This window comes from Numida meleagris, chromosome 3 (genome assembly GCF_002078875.1).
Source record: "Numida meleagris isolate 19003 breed g44 Domestic line chromosome 3, NumMel1.0, whole genome shotgun sequence".
Lineage (NCBI taxonomy): Eukaryota > Metazoa > Chordata > Aves > Galliformes > Numididae > Numida > Numida meleagris.
Window position 1 is genome coordinate 87,251,753 of NC_034411.1, and position 19,732 is coordinate 87,271,484.

General features: G+C 43.1%; 1 protein-coding gene across 8 annotated transcripts in view; it reads right to left on the reverse strand.

Annotated features, from left to right (window-relative positions):
* Window positions 1–17,366, reverse strand: part of LOC110395841 (E3 SUMO-protein ligase ZNF451-like) — a 42,100-nt gene extending 24,734 nt beyond the window's left edge. For 2 of the 8 annotated variants that reach the window (XM_021390771.1, XM_021390770.1), the window contains exons 1-7: window positions 16,890–16,980; window positions 16,534–16,617; window positions 10,451–10,534; window positions 9,485–9,610; window positions 3,297–3,408; window positions 2,417–2,567; window positions 14–140 (exon numbers count right to left, since the gene is read on the reverse strand). In XM_021390771.1, the coding sequence (XP_021246446.1) occupies window positions 14–140; window positions 2,417–2,567; window positions 3,297–3,408; window positions 9,485–9,610; window positions 10,451–10,534; window positions 16,534–16,617; window positions 16,890–16,979 (774 nt within the window). In that variant the 5' untranslated portion in view covers window position 16,980. The other 6 variants (XM_021390772.1, XM_021390775.1, XM_021390773.1 and 3 more) reach the window with 6 other exon arrangements.

The window sequence follows — 19,732 nt, forward strand, 5'->3', positions numbered from 1 at the left end:
CTTATGGTCTTGCCTTAGATAAAAGATGGTCACTGTACTGCTGAAAGGTTGAAAATGTTTGGCAGCATATCACACAGGCAACAGCATTATTTGGGGGTCCATGTAATGTGACTGTTGGGTCACAAGGAGAATGATCAAACCTAGAGAGGAAGAAATAATTAACAAACTAGTACCCTATTGACAGTTTTAAAAATACGTATATATGTTCTTATAGGAAAAATGAGGTCTTTTGAATCTACTGGACAAAAACCTGCTAAATCAGCCTGAACTGCAAAATTCCTCAATCTGCCTACCGTTAGCTTTGTCAGTTGAAATATCCCACATGAAAGTGATTCTCTCTGCAGCTAACCGGTTATAGTGATCTACTGGTAAAGGAATCACACTGTTTTTAAGAGTAAGAGAATAAAGCCTCCATTTCCTACAAATCTGTATTTGTTTTTTTTTCATTTGTTCATTTGGTGTCTTTTATGTTTGTTTTTTAAAACTTGCCTGTATTGGTTTTGGCTGGGATAGAGTTAATTCCCTATGCAGCAGCTATGTTTTGGACTTGCGAACAAAACTATGTTGATAACACAGGGATGTTCTAGTTGTTGCTAATAAGTGCTCCTACAGAATCAAGATCTTTTCAGTTTCTCATGCTGCCCTGCCAGCAAGTAGCTGGCATAAGGGAAGGAACAGGACCAGGACCGGCCAACCTCAACTGGCCGACAGGATGTCCATTCCACATGGCATGCTTCACAGTAAAAGCCAGGGAAATGAAGGAGGATGAGGAAGACGTTCAGAGTTACGGCATTTATCTTCCCAAGTAACCACTAGCTGTGATGGAGCCCCACTTTCCTAGAAATGGCTGAACATTTTTCTCCCGATGGGAGATAGTGAATGAATTCCTTGTTTTGCCTTGCCTTCCAAGCACAGCTTTTGCTTTACCTAGTAAGCTCAATTCACTGCAATCCGAGTTTTCTCTCTCAGAATGGGCGTTGGAACGGCCTTCTGGAGACCATCTCATCCCTGCTAAACTAGTTCCCTAGAGTAGGTTACACAGGAAAGCAACAAGGCACGTTTTGGAGTATCTCCAGAGAAGAATCCACAACCTCTTTTGGCAGCTTGTTCCTGTGCTCTGTAACCCTCAAACTAAAGAAGTTATTTCTCATGTTCAGATGGAATTTCCTTGTGCCCATTGCCCCTTGTTCTGTCACTGGCTCAATCCACTTGACTCCTGAACATCAGATGTTCATAAGCATTGATAAAGATCCTCTCTCAGTATTCTCTCCCCCAGGCTGAACAGTCCCAGGTCTCTCAGCCTTTCCTCATAAAGGGGATATTCCAGGGCCCTAATCATCTTTGGGCCCCCCCTCTGGACTCCTCTCTAAAAGTTCCCTGTCTCTCTTAACTGAGGAGCCCAGAACTGGACACAAGACTCTAGATGTGGCTCACCAGGGCAGAACAGAGAGGGAGAATCATCTCCCTCATCTTGCTAGCCACACTTTCTAAACACATCCCAGGATACCACTGGCCTCCTTGGCCACAAGAACACACTGCTGGTTCGTGGTCAGCCTGTTGTCCACCAGGACACCTGGGTCCTTCTCTGCATAGTTCCTTTCCAGCTCAGCCCCTAACTTGTACTGATGCATGTTATTGCACCGCAGGTATAGAACTCTACACTTGCCCTGGAGGAACCACATAAGGTTCCTCTCCACACAACTTTCCAGTCTGCCTAAGTCTCACTGAATGGCAAGCACAGCCCTCTGGTGTGTCAGCCGCTCCTCCCAGCTCTCTTCTACATCTCTGATTTTCCTTCCAATCTCACTGTGAGGAGGCAGGTAAGCAAGTGACTGTGTGGTGCTTAGCTACCTACTGAGGTTAACCACAGCACTCTCTTTATTTCTCCCCTTACTGTCTACCTTGGAACACTGACACTAGCCAAAACACAGTGTATGCTGGAATAGACCGCAGATGTAGTGAGTGACAACTAGCAATAATCATCTATGAACACATGTCTGGTCTAAAGCTACTCTTTGCTCATCTTTCCCTTCATTTGGAGCATCTTTTTAATCCTACTATCAAGTTTTATACAGCTCGTATGTACTTAGTATGTTACCTCTTTTTCAAGTTTGGATAAAGAAGTAACACAAATGGAGCACTTAAATCCTGTTTCTCAGAAAACCACATATTGAAAATGCTTAAGAAGTGGGAGAGAACAATTCTGACTGAAGGAAAAAAAAAAAACAAGAACAAAAAAAAACAGCCAACAACAGAAGAACCTCAAACCAGTAAGTTACATCACCTGTATAAAATCTGCAACACACTGCTCTCCAAATGGAATTTTGTCACCATAGGCAGTTTAAAGTAGATCCCATGTAGATGTTTTAAGTTCAGACATACTCTTTCACTATTATTTCTTGTAATATGTCCTCACCTTTTCAGGTGACCTAGAAGCAGATGTCCATTATCAAACTTTCTGTTGCAATGCATCACAGGACAAGAAATGGGACTTCTGTTGACTTGTGTCTGACCTGCTCTCTGACAAACACCCCTTCTTCCACTGTTAACAGTGCCTGGTTTGAGACCTGTGTTATAAAACAAAACACTTGACCATGGTCTCAATTATAAAGGTTTAAAAACAAAGAGAAAACACAAACGCTAAAGCATTTAGAAAACACCGTAAGATGATTCTTAAAAGCGTGCTGGCAGTGACTGTAATGCAATTCTACAAGAAGTCTCCTCTTTCAGTTCAAGAATCTGTCTCTTCAATACCTGGAAAGATTTCTTCTAAATCTAAAAAAAAAATTTATTTTTTATTTTTATTTTTTACAGAAGTTATACTTATATACGCATATTTTCCTGAGCAACAGTACAATAGTAATATTTTTCTGACAACTTTGCTGGTAGAAATAGCTAACATTGCCTTAATGCCTTTTACATTTCATATATTTAATTTCCTAAGCAACAAAACACTAGATTAGTTTTTGAGGAAGCTAATGTAGAACTTTCAAATGCCACATTCTAGCAAAGTTAATATTCTAAGATTTGGCTATGTGTACAAGGCACCTGCAAGCTCCATGTCAGTACTGCTTAATGCAGCTACCAGATGTTCTATCCTGCAATGCAGCACTTAGAAATAATCTTAAGTGAAACCTTAAAAATTATATTAAGTGAATTAGCAGTGTCTTTAAAACCGTATCACTGATACCTCTTTTCAACATAACCAAATAATTGTTTATTTCTCCTGCTATGTATTTACTATTAATCTTTGATTCCTTATTACATATTTGAAATCTCATCTTTCCTATTCTTACCTGGCATTTTTAACCACTGGTCCACACATAATCTTGCAGCTTCTGTGTCACTGTGTTCCCGAATAAATTCTAGTTCCTGCAACCCGTGAGCATACTGGGAATCAACTTTCTCCTGACAGGGAAAACATGAGGCAAGGTGGTGATCAATTTTTACTTTTATTTATTTATTTATTTTTTAAGTCCAAGATTAAGTATGAAAATCAACTAAAACTTTCAAAATTTCCACGTGGCTCTCTACATTAAAAAAAAACGCAAGGAAAAACCTTAGAACAATGTCTCACTTCTATATCACACAACAAAGATGGAATATAGCAGCAATATAATGAGTACTGATTTTTATCACTTAAATACAGGCTACAGCTCTTGAAATGTGATTGCTGAAAATAACTAAATCATCCAGGGTGACCTGGACAGGCTTGAAAAATAGGCCCACGTGAACAAAATGAGGTTCAACAAGGCCAAGTGCAAGGTGTTGTACCTTCAATCCCAGTTACGAGAACAGAATGGGAGAAGAACTCCTTGAGAGCAGCCCTGCCGAGAAGGACTTAGAGTCCTGGTGGATGAAAACCTGGACATGAGCCAGCAGTGTGCACTCCAGCATGGAAGTTCAGCTCTTTAGTGGGCTGCATCATAAGAGTGGTGGCCAGCAGGATAAAGGAGGTGATTGCCCCCCTTGGCTCTGCCTTCACTGAGGCCCCATCTGGAGTATCATGCCCAGACCTGGGGCCCCAGCACAAGAAAGATGCGGAGCTGCTGCAGCGGGTCCAGATGAGGGCCATGAAGATGATCAGAGGGCTGGAGCACCTCTCAGATGAAAAAAGGCTGGGTTTGTTTAGCTTGGAGAAAAGAAGACTCTGAAGAGATCTCATTGCAGACTTCCAGTACTTGAACGGAGCTTATAATCAGGAGGGGAACCGACTTACTGCACGGTCTGATAGTGATAGAACAAGGAGGAATGGCTTTAAACTAAAAGATGGGAAATTAAGAATTTCTTCCTAACATCTAAAGTTAACTCAGGAAGTACTGAGGCACTGGAACACACTGCCCAGAGAAGCAGTGGATGCCCCACCCCTGGAAGCGCTCAAGGTCAGGTTGGATGGGGCCCTGGGTCCTATGACCTAGTGGCTGGCAACCCTGCCCATGGCACTGGGGATCGAATTAGATGACCTCCAACCTAAGCCATTCTATGATTCTATGAATATCAATCTTTTCCCTTTTTATTAACAATATTGGCTCTGACAATACAAAAAACTGCCAGTAGTAACAGCCAATTAAAACATCTCAGTGATATGTATACATTCTATGTATGCATTCTGAGCAATACAGCCTATAAAACTTGACCAGACTAGTCAAATAGGAAGTTCAAGAAAGCACTTTCTTTTCATATAAATTCTAGCTGAGAGAACTAATACAACACAGTTCAGGTTTTCACACAGACTGCCAAGCCCACAGGAACACCACCTTCTAGCTATATACCTTCATATAGTGCCTACTCACAACACACAGTTCCTTTGCAGGGAAAGGGGGGAAGGCAATTAACTTTCTTCTATCAAACTTAAGTTTCTGAAGCGCATGCATAACCAAAAAAGTTAAGGTCATACAGATAAATAAAAATGGAATGAAAAATAAATAAGAAGCAGCTTTTCTTAATATTTTCTTAGCAGCCTATCCCTGCTGACAGAAGGTTTCAGTTACCTACTCAAAAAAACCCTGCACTGAAAACCACAGACAGAAAAGTTTCCCAAGTTCCATGAGTTATCAAAATTCACTTAGCTCCTTCTTCGTAGATGGGTCAAAGCTAACTAAGATATATACATTCTAAGACAAATCCAGGTACTGAGCAAGAATGCCAACTTGAATCAGCTACGTCACATTTTAACCCACTGGTCTCACTTCTGTAGGAGCCCGTGCACGTGTGGCTGTTTTTTCCAGACACCAGTTATCTGATGGCTTGCAACTCTAAGACCATCTGTCTATGGGAAAGTACAGAACCATGATCCACATGCAGAATTAACACAGCGTAGCCCAGCCAGCACTTTCCTGGCTCCCTTTCACTCATGCTATATATATGCATATACATACACACTCAGTGAGATTCTATAATCTCTGGGCTCTGCACCCATTAAGCTTCCTATTCTGTACGTCAAATATCACGTCAAAGAGTCAAAAAGTGTGAAAATGGAAGGAAAAAAAAGGATGTGTCTCACTAAAAAATATATATATATATATATACTTACTGCTATAACAAAAACAGTATGCTATCTGTTAGTGGCCAGGACCATTAAGCTACAGTCCAATCACCACCTGAACAATCACAAATTATAGGGCTTATGACATTTGTAGTTCCTGAGAAGACATCAGAGAGAACACCTGAAAGTACACAACAGCAACGTCTGTAAACATCTCAAATTTCAAGCACTGCAGTTACAAACATTTGCATGTTGCACAGGGATCCACTGCTAGCAGCTTCCTCTGTGTGAGATGAAAACTCATGGCATATTTTGCTAATGCTTCCAGCATTCAGTGGGGCATGCGGGCTGTGGAGTACCATCTCTTCCCACAGCAATGCATAAATCACAGTATTCACCCTCCATTCTAGTAATCTCCTGGGTGGTACCATACAGAATAACTGCAGTGCAAATCGTGTGACTGAGGAGAGTACCTCTGCTTTATGGACAGTAACCTTCCAGAGTTTGGTTACTGTTAAGAGAGTAATCACTAGCTCCTTTGCAAAGATGGTGCTACACCTCAAGGTCTCATCTTCAAACCTTTTTCAACATCAGTATAAATAAAGACAGCATTACCTCACAGTACAGCATCTTACTGAAAAAAAACCCAAAAAACAAAAAAAAAACCACCAACAATCCTATTTATCAGATTACAGAGTCAGAAACACATGGTAAAACGTAGGCAACGAGAGCTTTATATGCTGAAACTGAGACGTCACCTCTGCTATATGCTCACAACACAAACGTATGTCATGGTATGACATCGTATGACAACATATCAGCTTCGGTATTGTGAGGGCTCCATTTGCTGGCTCCAGGTAAGGTGCTGAGCACCTGACTGCTCTGGAAGTAAAAGCCAATCAAGGGAAATTCTCATAGAGAACGTGGTCATTCAAAAAAGGAGAGGTGGATGAAGACATCCAGAGAGCATAGCAGGATGAAGATTACTCCACACTCCTCTGCAAGGTATTTTTACGATGGATAACTTTTGTAATAAACTATGAAAAAAAAAAATCTATTTTTAAAGCCAAGAACTGAATGCCCCAGGTAATGAAAAATGAGAGTGCTGTGTGTCCTACTGCATTCTGAAAAACAAGATATAAAGCCTACTATCTCCTAGCAATAAAAAGCAAAACTTCCTTGTCCCCTCACCCCTTTTAGGCAACATTCAAATGACAAAGTAGATGGTCTGGTTTCTTCATATGTTTTAAGAACAGGTCTCCTCTGACATCATAACAGTTTTGATTCTTTACAAGAAACAACGTCCATGTTGAATACACAGGCTGCTCCAAAAGTAATGCCTCCTATTTATTTCAAAACAAACAAACAAATCCTGCTCATCAAAGGCGGCCAAAGGCAACCTACCTCAAGAGATGGCTTTTGTTATTTCTCATGTGGACTGGGGTTCTTCTGCAGAAAGCACAGAACACCTCTCTTACAGACAGAAAGCACAGTTACCAAGTTTGGTATGGAGACATTTTAACAGAAAACATTCTGGTCTATTGGAGGGAAAAAACTTGCTACACCGCTGCAGAAATCCAAAGCAGTTCCCTTCTTTTCTCTGTACCAAGCAGGAATTTGCAGATTGATTGAATACCATACATGGTTTCAGTCAGCTGGGAACACCAGAAAGGATCGCTCATCTCCTTATAACCCAGGCATGTACAACCTGCAGCCTGGGCTGTATGCGGCCTGGTGCAGCTCGAAATGCAGCCCGGCTCCTGTCCAGGGCCATCACAGCAGCAGCTCTGCCCCTCCAGCAACCGTCACTCAGCACCAACCAAACACTGGTGCGCTATTAACTGCGTCTGGGCTGAAACCAGGGCACTGCTCTCAGAGCAGAGCTAACTCAAGACATGGCAAGTACGTTTATGGATTTTGATACACTGGCTAAACGCAGTCCTGTAAACAGAAAGAAAAAAAGCAACGCTCTCCATTTTGACAAAGGAATTTGAGAACAGGTTTTAAGATTGCCAAAATAATTATCAATTTTTTGTGCATTTGCAACTCCATTTTCAGCCAACATAAATAAATCACCTGCAAATTTTCAAGTGAAATTGGAGTTATACATATACCTTAAATAGATTACATATTTTATGGGGGCTGCTCCAAAAGTAATGCCTCCTATTTTATGATATCAGCCCACAGTGTCAGAGGCAGATGGTGGTGGTACGGCAGTAAAGGTTGAACCTTCTCACCAGTTCTCCCTGGCATGTTGCTGCCGTGTGACAGATGGCAGCAGAGGGGCGGTCTGACAAAACGGCATCTGACGCAGAAGTGCGTACAAAGAAAAGGTGTGGCACTGAATTCCTCCATGCAGGAAAAATGGCACCCACTGGCATTCATCAACAGTTGTGAACATTCATGGAGACCAAACAGTGGCTGTGAGCACAGTGAGGCGGTGGGTGGTGTGTTTCAGCAGTGGCAATAGCGGGTCGCTTCTGCTGGTGTAGGTTCTTACAAGCGTGGCATGCAGGCTCATCACTGACAAAAATGCAGAGCTAACGGTGGTGACAATGTTGAAGAAGTGTTTCGTAGCTGAGAATTTGCACTATCAAACAGTGTTACTGGGCTCACGGTATCTGTTGTTTTCATGGAAATAAATAGGATGCATTACTTTTGGAGCGACATACATATATGCAGCCCAAGACTGCATATATATGTACATAGTCCACCATTGTGAAGGTCAGTTATGGGGTCAGGTCAGGTTGCATAGGGCTTTTTCCACCCGAGTCTTTAACACCTACAAGCACAGAGACTGCACAAACTGTCTGAACTACTGGAACGTGCCGCTCATTGTCCACACATGCTCAACTTTTTTTTTTTTTTTCCCCACCACTACATCCCAGACAGAATCTTTCCTTTTTCAATTTATGACTGCTGTCTTATGTTCCTCTGTCAAACACTTAAGCAAAGAGTCCGGCTTTGGCTCCTCGACAATCTTGCTGTAGGTACCAGGTGCTGCTGTTCAGATCCACTGAAGCTGCCTCTGCTCCAAGCTGAACAAGCCTAGCTCCCTTGGTTTCCCCTCGCAAGGAAGTGCTCCAGCCTCTGATCATCCTGACAGCCATTTAAACTTGCTCCATTTTATCAACGCTTTTTGTTGGTAAAACAAGTACCAAAGGGAATATCAATCCTTTTCCCCTATCTACAGGCTGTGCCTCTGATAGCACTGCCCATCATTTTGTCTTTACCAATGCATATTGCTGGCTCACTTTGAGCCTCCTGTCCACAAAAACACCCAGGAATTTCTCAGCAAGCTGCTTGCTCCCCCAGGCACTCAGGCTTCAGCCTGAATCAACAGGAGTGTTAGTCTGCTCCAAGTGCAGGACTTTAGCACTATTCCCTGTGGAATTTCACAAGGTTCTTGTCAGTCCGTTCCTTCCAGCTGTCAGAGAGCAGCCCTGCTCTTAAGCTCATTGGTAATACAAACAAAAAATCCATTCTTTTCAAATGGCTGCACTATACAATTAAGAGAATTTGGCTTTGCAGTTATGTCTTTAACGTACAAAGTATTATCCCATTACAAAATAATACCAGATACAGGCACTTAATGGGGCAAAAAGCACTCTAAAAATCTCAGACAAGAGCAGGTACTTCACTGGATTTGCTGCACGGTGTTTTGTGACAATTGGCATTCTTTCATTATCTAACCAGAATAACTGATGCTAAGGTCCCTCTGCTAAGTACACAAACAAGTAAACTAGCCTTTTCCATTTGCATGAAGTTACTACTTTTTCCCCTTAGGAACTGCAGTGAGACTGCAAAGAGATCAGGTAAAAGCCACTGAAGAAAAGTCCACGTTGCATTTCATACAATACCCCAGAAGCAAAGAACTCTAATTGCTAGTTTCAGGTCTGGCTCACCAATGTATTTATTCGCTTTGTAGTGAAAGCAAACGCACTCATGACTAGGAGGCCTGCATTACACATTTCTACTGAAACAAAATACACACAATACCTTAAAGGCTTTGTTTTTTTCTTCCTTTTGCTGTTTCTCTACTTCAACATGGCGTGCCAGGCGATCCAGGGTCGATGCAACTCTTTCTTTCTGATAGTCAATGTAATCTTTACGCTTAGTATTTCTCTACAATTGTAAAGTTAAAAATTTTATTTGGTAATTGTTAAGCTAGTAACAGGTATTAATACAGCACAAAGCAATGCCCACTACGTTCATCAGGACACAATTCAATACAGAAACTTTAATCTTAAGTTCCACAAGGTTTCATAAGGGAGTGTGCCTGTATACATACAGGAGATCTGCCTTTCCTTAAGACCCAGCTTTACCGTGCAAATCTCCTATCAGATGCCAAGAGATGGTGGCTGCTGCTGCAAAAACAACTCCAGCAGTTCACTGTCAGCCACTGTCCCTCTCAAGGTCCCACAGAGTGAGCACAGTACAGCTGGGGAACACATGATTTGACAAGCCTGCTTCTGACTAAAATTCTTAGGAGAGCTTATGAAGAACAAAGCTAAGTTAAAAGCAGGATGACATCAGATCCTATGGCCTATATACTGCTCCCAAAAAGTCCTTCAAGAAAGAAAAGGTCTCAGAGCAGTCAGATACATTTGCAGGCTAGAGACTGGAATTTGACTTATTTGACTTCTGAGGTCACTTTAGAAGTGATGTTTTCCTCTCCTTTTCTTTGTTAAAGCACTGAAATACAAATAAAAGCACTAAGTTCATTTCAGGAAGGCAAGAATTGTCTCTGGAAAAAATGAAGCGTTGGCATACTTGCCCTCCACTTAACGTTAGGTTAATAAACAAGCTAGTACTAAGAAGTCTTCTATTTTTCATCACTTGTTAAAAAATGCCTCTAGGAAGTTTTCCATGAAGAATGGCTGGTGAGAAATAAAATACGAGACTGTAATTACTATTTTTTTTTCTCCAACTGAGAAGTCCCAAGATAAATCACAACATACTCACTCGAGCATAAGCACTGCTATTAGGTTCTTCATCATCACTACTGACAAGATCAATGCATTCCAGTACGGGTCTTAAGGGTTCTTCCTGAAAAAGTGTTGAAAACATGCACATACAAAAATATTAAATTGCTTTCCTCAAAAGTAAAATATTGCACACACTACAGCACGTTGTTAGCATTAACAATATCTTAAGGGAAATTTTACCAACAAGGTTTCAAGAGGGTATATTAAAATTCCTGAAGGGAACCTTAACAGACTTATGCAGAGAATTGGTAAAACATGCGTGTAAGTATAATTTGTACAAATAAATCAAATATCAACTTAATATACTAATATCAATGATGAAAAGTAAAATGAACAACCTGAGCCTTCTTAATAACATTACACTCTTCATCTTCTCAAACAATTTAAAACTTACTTTCCTAGTCAGAAATGCTCAACTCGTGCCATTATTTCAATGCTACCAGGTATCAGATCATTATCAAGAAGTGAATAGTCCTCGATTTTACTAAGTACAGCTATACGGTAGATTGTTCGTTGTTTTGTTTGTTTTAAGAAGACAATTTTAACTTCAACTCCAAAGGAAATTAGACTCCTCAGGAACTTCAGACATTATGAAAGTGGGAGATAGTTTCATACATATTTATGCCCTCAAGTCTACTCCTTTCTATGCAGATATTCCACAAGCAGGTTATCTGTTCCAAAAATAGCAAGGAGAGGTTTATTTTAAAAGAAAACATACTTCACCCAGTCATACTAACACCACGCACTCAGAAGCACCAAGACACGTCAAAATCATCTGCCTACCATTCACGTACAAAGGTAAGCACCTAGGCAGGTTGGTCGGGATCCCATGCTGTGACATGGGAGACAAAAGACACTGGCGATCCAGTGCCTGTCATGCCACCTCCATTCCTCCCAGCTAGGTAGTCCTGTTCTCTTGCACATCTCAGTTCTTCCACCCCACCATGCTGCTTCTCCGTGAGTCGCTAAGATTTATAGGGTTTGCCTTAGGATGTTCTAAGGCCTGTTCTCAGTCTTCTGCTATCATTTTATAAAAGGTTTGATCTGTATGAATATTGTCCTGATGAGAATCTTGAGAAACTTCACACAGACTGTCTGCGACCTCAGTGACCTGCTAGTCTAGATAACATCAATGCCTGATGATTTACAAGCCTTTAAATCCCTTCATTTTTACACTCTGTCTGGTGCTTCCAGATGTATATACTCACAGTCACTCTCAATTCAGATCAATTTTAACATTTCTACTCGCAGCTACAGAGTAGGTAGCAGAATGTTGGTAACCATGTGAAAAAGTAAATAAAGAAATCATACTTTCATGCTTTAACTAAATGAGATTCTGAGGTCAGAAAAAATAAAATCAGCAACCCAAACTAAACAAACAGGTAAGTTTTAAAAGAAGACAGAAAATACTGACTAGAGTTCCATGCATATCCATTGTGACAAGCCTTCAACTTTTAAATGCAAAAAGAAAAAAAGAAGCACTACATCCAGAGTCTGATGTCACACAGAAAACTGCATCATGCTACAGCATTATCGTTTGTCAACTAAATAATCAATATAACAAATATGCAATCAGTAAGTAAGCTTACGCACACCAAACGGAAATGCTCCCAGTTAACTCTAACTTGCACCCATGGTCACTGCCTGGGAACTTATTCATCCTCCCCGGTAACTACCTTGGCCTCATTTTTGTGAGAAATAGGCAAAAAGGAGAAACAAAGTTGAATTAAAATCTCTATATGCTACGAAAAGCTCCCCATCCAAATTTGACAATGTAACCTTCTAGAGTCTCAAAGTTACTATCTAACCTCAATGTCAATAAGCAAAACCAAACACAAGTCTAAGCTTTTGTTGCGCAGCTGTGCTTTTCTTTGAAGTCTGTACATTCGATGTCATCTACATCACGTGACAGTATTTGACTGAACTGCAGCATTACTCATCTGTCTGGCAATATTGCTGGCAGATGCCACAGAACTGTTATATACTCCAGAGATATTCCTAATTTAAGTTTTCCAGGCAGAAGAAGGACTTGAGACAGCCAGCAATTTACTGACTTCTTGAAGAGGTGCAGTACTGTATCCACCACCTCTGACATGTATTTGGCGGCGTCCTGAACATCTTAAAAATGGACCAAGTAGGGCACGCTGTGAAGATTTACTGCCTCATGAGAAGTAGCACAGAGAACTGCAGAAGCATGCAATTCTCTCCACAGTGTTTACTGCACTTCATTCTTTCCATTCTTCCACCTTTCAAGGCCGTAAAGCTGTTCAGCTGGCCAGCATAAACAATCTTCACTCTATCACTAGGAAGAATGAGGGATGAGACCTAGGACAGATGACAAAATTTATATGAACTAAGCTTTGTTACCCCAAAAGAGCACTTCACTTTTTACAATTAAAAAAAAGAGAATTTGATTTTCTAAATCTGAAAAATCCATGACAGTTTTGCTTTGGTAGAAAACGACAGCCTCTATAAATCCATAAGAAATTAAATACATATAACAACAGGTGCTAGCATGTTACTGTCCGAAAACACACTCAGACCATCTTGACTATCTAATCAGTAAAAATCAGACTTGAATATTTCAAAACAACTAACAGCTGTAGCTTCTTCAATTGCAAAGGTTTTCCTCATTTAAGTGTATTTGATTCCTTTGGTTCAGTTCAGCAGTGAACTAATCAAGAGACAGAAAACTGATAACTGAAAAGCAGAATTATTATCCTACTTACTATACTTGCTTTCAAGCCTAATGACCATAACAGTAAGTTCCTTTAACTGTAAGTAGTATTCACTTGTTTTAGTGTTGTTTGCATACATGAAACATCCTTTTGTCCTTCTGTATTTTCTACCTTTTACTAAACATTTATTTATGTGCTAGCTGGTTTGCATTTCAATTTGAACACAAATGCAATATGGCAAACAATTGACGTGACTTCTCAAAGATACACACCCTTATTTTCCACCCAGAAAGGAGGGGAAAACCACCTGCCCATATACATACACGAATAACAATGAAGTCTCAAATGTAGCAATTAGGCTCATTTGCATTTTATTGGTTGGAGGCTTAGCTTCTGCAATAAGATGGTAAACAAATACTTAAGGGTAAAAGGAACTACAATCTTGGGTCAGATCAACAACTCATCTGGACCACAACAGATATTTTGAGAAAGAATCAGGGAAAACAGTGATAATTCTATTCCAAGTCCATCCACCTGGCCACTGCTGAAGTCAACGCATGAGAACCCCTGACTAAAAGCCATCACTACATGTCACAGCACTGTGTTAGATCCATCCTAGTTGAGTGCAATGATGCAGAAAAAACTCCAAATACTTATTCTACAGAGCCAGTGACTTCAGCATAAGCTGATACCTACCACTGCCAGGAAGTTGTCAATACCACAATGAAAACTGGAGGTCAAAACCTCTTACTTCAGAGGCTCAGAACTGAAACCATTCTTAAGGATGGAGATCAAGACTAGAACTGTTCTTCCCTCAGATGTTCACAGAGGCCTTCTGAGAACTTCATGCAAGCAATAGCTTGACATAAACTCTGTATATTTTTTAGCTTGTTTGGGGGAAGTGGTGCCAGGTGAAACAAATCTTTTTTACAGACACAGAGCATTTACTACCAGTAAACATTCCCAATTAATACTCTGGTACCATGTGAAGGGAAAGGTCTGAACTGCAGGAATTCAGCTCTTGCTCTTGTTGGCTCACCTCAGTAGATGGCAGTCTCCAAATGGAAAGTTACGAGAATTACTTCATTTTTTTCCAACTGGTTTAAAAAGTAAAGCAATGCAAAGACAGCGCCAAGCTGAAGACTTGATCACTATAAGACAGTTAAGAAGCTGAGATGCAGTTAACTCCATCCAACTCCTTTTTTACCTTTCCATGAGATGTCCTGGCACACAAGAGCCTGAGATTATAGTAGAAAAAAATATGGACAAGCACTCGAGAGCTAGAAATTGCAGCGCCTCTAGCTGACCACACTGGCAACTTCTAGCAATTTGTCACCCAGAAAGCTATCCATGCTTGGTACTCAGTCTTCATGTCTTATAAACAGGTCTTTCAAACTCTGCATTCATCACTGGCAAGAGCAGCCTACTTGCCCCAGGATGCCAGCCCTGTACAAATAAGCCTAAGCAGTCTTCCTACCATACGGGTCAGCCTCTCTCTAATCAGTCAACACTGGGTCCACAAAGGGTACATGCTATCCACATGCAAAAACAAGAAAAAAAGGAAGAACTGTTGACTTTTTTAAGTCTTTTTTTCTTTCAGTTGGTGCTCTTGGTTCCTCACCAGCCCTCCAACCATTACATGCAAAAAGGTATATTATCTTAGTCATTTCCTGTCCAGTGTTTTATGCAAGTGAAGCTCATTCAATCGCGCTATGCATGAACACTCGACTGTTTATATAAAGAACGTTCAGCTCATTGATCAATTTTCATCCAAATCAACCAAAAGATACAGAAGTTTCAGAGAGAATCAATTACTTAAAGTTCCAGCAAAAATAAGCACGTGTCCCTCATACTGAAGTACCTTAATACCCACGCAGAAAGGAAGTCTGTACGCTGAATTTAGACTTTATCTAACACCATATAACACAGGTAAAAAAAGAAAAATCTACTGCCAGGTTTTTTTTTTTTCTTTAAGTATTAAAGACAAATCCACAGGAAGCCATCTGTTACCAATGTCGGCAGCAATGAACAATTTCTTTCTTATTGGTAATGACTACCATTTTAGGGGAAACCAACCCTCTGTTCTTGCATATATGCCTGTCACACAGCACCATCTCATTGACAGTGGATGGAGGCAAGAACACTAGCAGCACGGAAAACATCCTGTTTTCCTTGGATATTTATTTAATAGGTGCAAGCTCCTTAAGGTTATATTGACACAAGCCAGGTGCTGCACTGTAGTTACATAGTGCTTCACAATTTGAGAAGACAGCTAAGGCCTCTAATCCATTATTTCCTAACTCTTCTTGCAGTTCTGCTTTTTTGAGACCCCACCTGCAGTACTGCGTACAGTTCTGGAGTCCCCAACACAAGAAGGATATGGAGCTTTTGGGGTAGGTCCAGAGGAGGGCCACAAAGATGATCAGAGGGCTGGAGCACCTCTCCTACAAGGACAGGCTGAGAGATCTGGGGCTCTTCAGCGTGGAGAAGAGAAGGCTCCAAGGAGATTTATAGCAGCTTTTCGGTACCTGAAGGGGGCCTACAGGAAAGCTGAGGAGGGACTTTTTATAGCAACAGGACGAGGGGAAATGGTTTTAAACTGGAAGAGGACAGATTTAGACTAGATACTAGGAAGAAATTCTGTAGTGTGAGGGTAGTGAGACACTGGAACAGGTTGCCCAGAGAGTTTATGGATGCCCCCTCCCTGGAGGGGCTCAAGGCCAGGCTGGATGAGGCTTTGAACAACCTGGTCTAGTGGGAGGTGTCCCTGCCTATAGCAGAGGGGTTGGAACTAGATGATCTTAAAGGTCCCTTCCAACCCAAACCATTCTATGATTCTAAACAAAGTGTTTTGGATATCATTTTGCAGAGTTTGCAGCACTTTTATTTCATTAACTTCAGTGAGACTACTCATTAAACAAAACATTGTGTGATTGCCAGAAAAGTCATCTATAATGATGACAAATGGGTGACCTTCTCATACACATGGACTTGATGATCTTGAAGGTCCTTTCCAACCTGAGCGATTCTATGATTCTACACCCCACTGACCACTCTGCATCTTCACTCACCTGCTAGGTGCTGCTCTGTGGAACCAAGTGACATCACCTGCTGTTTTTACAATGTTATGGCCAAAAGTCCCTTTAACATAAACATATCTGCCACAAAAATTTCCAAATGAAACCATCTTTACAGCCAACACCAAAGCCCCAAAGATTTCAAAAAGAAATAATCTTTAAATCTGAAAACTAAAACGTTCCTTTGAGATGAAATCAAGGCCAGCAACACAGTACTCAGAAGCCTGCTCCCCTTTGGTCATGTTGCTGACAGCAGGCTTACTACAGCGGGCAGCTGTACATTTCCACGCTCCGGAGGTACTTACTCCAACAAACTCAATCTCATCTTCACTTTCAGAAGTCGGCGATTTGCTCTTGGAAATGCTGGTAGAGCTGCAAGACTCCATTACCTACAGAGAAACAAAACCAAAACACGCCTCATCACTTTATGAACCTTGCTTTAATTTCACATTTTCAGTTCCCTATCTACTTCGAGTTTGCAGCCTGCTTCCACCCAACAGGCCTCTCTGTACCGCTCAGCGACGATCTCCAGCACTACCAGAACTGTTAGAGGACAATTCTGACCTGGAGCACCTCACTCCACTCCCAGAGCAGCACGCATACCGCGGCCTAACCCACCAGGCCCGCACCGCCCGCCTTCCCCCAGCAGCCACGCGCGCACCACGCCCCAGGCGCCCAGCGGCACGCTGCAGCCCGCAAGCCGCCGGCAGGCCGCACCGCGGTACTGCGCGCTGCCCCGCGCTCCTCGCATCGTCCCCGCCCCGCTCACCCCACGGCCGCCCGCCGCCCCAGCCCGCCGCTTCCTCTTCCCCTCGGGGCGGCAGCGACGGGAGAGGTGGGGCGGGAGCGCGGCGCGGCTTGCCGGGACTTGTAGTTGCCGCCCGCTTCGCCCCGCTCCCCTTCCCCACAGCAGGTGCTACCGACCGCGGCTCCTCCCTTCCCAGGGCTCTTCCCGTCACAAGCTCCATTTCCCGCGCCCTCCTCCCTCAGCTCGCCCGACCGAAGTTCCCGTGCAAAGCAGCGAAACGCACACGACGCTTCCGGCAGGGGCCGAGCACTGCGGTGGGCCGCTCGGGCGGGAGGCGGCGGCGGCGCGGCGGGGCCATGAGCGCCCCGCTGTGGCGGCGCGGCCGCTGCCGGCCCCGGGTAGGCGGCTCGTCGCGCCGTTGGGCCGGGGTGTCTGTTCCGGCCGCCCCGCGCTCCGCCGGGAGGCTCGCGGCGCGTCGTTGTGCAGGCACCGCTGCCACCGTGAGGAACGGTTCTCTGCAGGGCTTGAAAGCTGCCTCCCTTCTGAGGGGGTGAAGCGCTCGTATCGCAGGGCTCTAGGGCTTCCTCCTCCAGTCGCCCTCAGTCCAGTTCATGGCAAGAGGTAGAAGTGGTGTTAACCTGCACACCGCACCTCTGGTAGCTTCCTGAAGGGCTGCTGTGCTTGGAGCTCTGTGCGCTTGTCCAAAAGGCGTCCCTGGTGAAAGCCTGAAAACCAGGCCTGCTGGGGCACGCAGAAAGGCTTACAAATGAAGTATCACTCTGATGCTCTGTGACCTTTCCTTTAAAATCGGAGTCCCCTGGCTGGGGTTTGTCAGCATGAGCTGCAGCGGGTGGGGTGGGGTGGGGTGTGAGCGGAGCTGCTTGTAGGCGTTTGGGATGTCTGTGGTGGGCTCTGCTGCTGAGAAATGGCCAGAAATGTTCTCGTGGGCATTCATGAGTTAAATGTTGGTGTGTTGAACGCCTATAATTTAACGAGATCCCAAAATAAATGCTCCTAAAACTAATCTGTGTTTTCTTTTTTTTCAACTTGCTTCCTGCCTTTTAGGTGTGCAACTGCATCTGCTCCTGCTTTCCTCCTTCACCCCATAGTTACTTTGAGCTACCCAAAGTAAAAGTTGGCATGGATCACCTTTGTTCAATGCATTGCCTTTGAGTAAGCTGACATGAGCGATGTCACCTTTGAGTTGTGTTTCTATACAAGAGAGTTGACTGCACACAGCACTCCTCCAGCATTTGTTAAATTCTATATTCAGAGAGAAAGAATTGAGGATAGTATGTTAATACTTGATGTTCTGGGAGCTTTGTGAAGAAATAACACATCACAAGGTACTTAATGTACCTATACTTAATGTAGTGCATTTACTTTTAAAAAGTTACAACATTTAGTTTAAAGCTTCATTTCATACATCATTGAAAAGGCAGCTTTATAACAGAAGGTGTACACATACTGAAAAGGAAAGTCTGGGAGGGTGTACCCTCCCTAGTGAGCAACAAAGGTAGGCTAGTAATAAGGAGAAGGCTGAGGTTTTCATCACCTTTTTTTGCCTCAGTCTTCATTAGAACTGCACACAGCCCTTGAGTGGGTGGTTCAGAAGGTAGGAACTGGGAGAGCAGTGCCCCCCTGCTGCAACCAAAGACCAGGTTCACAACTGCTGGAGGAACATTAGCCTCCATAAGTCTATGGGTCCCAATGAGATGCATCCCAGAGTCCTGAGGGAATTGGCTCATGTAATTGCCAAGTCACACTCGATGATATTTGAAAAGGCATGGTGGTCTGGTGAAGTCCCTGTTGACTGGAAAAAAAAGGCAAAATCACACCCATTTTAAAGAGGAATAGAAAGGATGACTCAGGGAACTACCAACATATTAGCCTCACCTTGGTGATAGGGAATATCATGGAGCAGATCCTCCTGGAAGCTATGCTAAGGAACATGGAGGAGAGGGAGGTGATATGGGATAAGCAGCATGGCTTCACCAACATCAGGTCCCACCTGACCAAACTTGTCACTTTTTATGATGGTGTAACTCTGTCAGTGGACAAGGGAAGAGACACTGATGTAATCTATCTATCTGAACTTCAGTAAGTTCACAGCACGGTAACTCATAACATCCTTCTCTCCAAATTGGAAAGATATGGATTTGATGGGTGGACTGTTTGATGGATGAGGAACTGGTTGTGAGATCATACCCAGAGAGTGGTGGTCAATGGCTCAGTGTCTCGATGGAGATTGGTGACAAGTGGAGTCCCTCAGGAGTCAGTGCTGGGGCCAGTGCTCTTTAACATCTTCATCAATGACATCAGCAGTGGGATTGGGTGCACCCTCAGCAAGTTTGCAGACGACATCAGGCTGTGTGGTGCAGTCAACATGCCCGAGGGACGGGATACCACTCATAGAGACCTAGACAGGCTCGAGCAGTGAGCCCAGGAGAACCTCATGAGGTTCAATAAATGCAGGGTCTTGCACCTGGGTTGTGGCAGCCCCTGCTATCAGTACAAGCTGGGGGATGTAAGGATGGTGCACAGCTCTGCTGAAAAGGACCTGGGGGTACTGGTGGATGGGAAGCTGGAAATGAACAAAAAGTGTGCTCTTGCAACCCAGAAAGCCAACTGAATCTGGCATTGCATCAAAAGAAGCATGGCCGGCAGGTTGAGGGAGGTGATCTTGCCCCTCTACTCTGTGCTGGAGAGGCCTCACCTGGAGTACTGCATCCCATCCTCAGTACAGGAGTGACAAA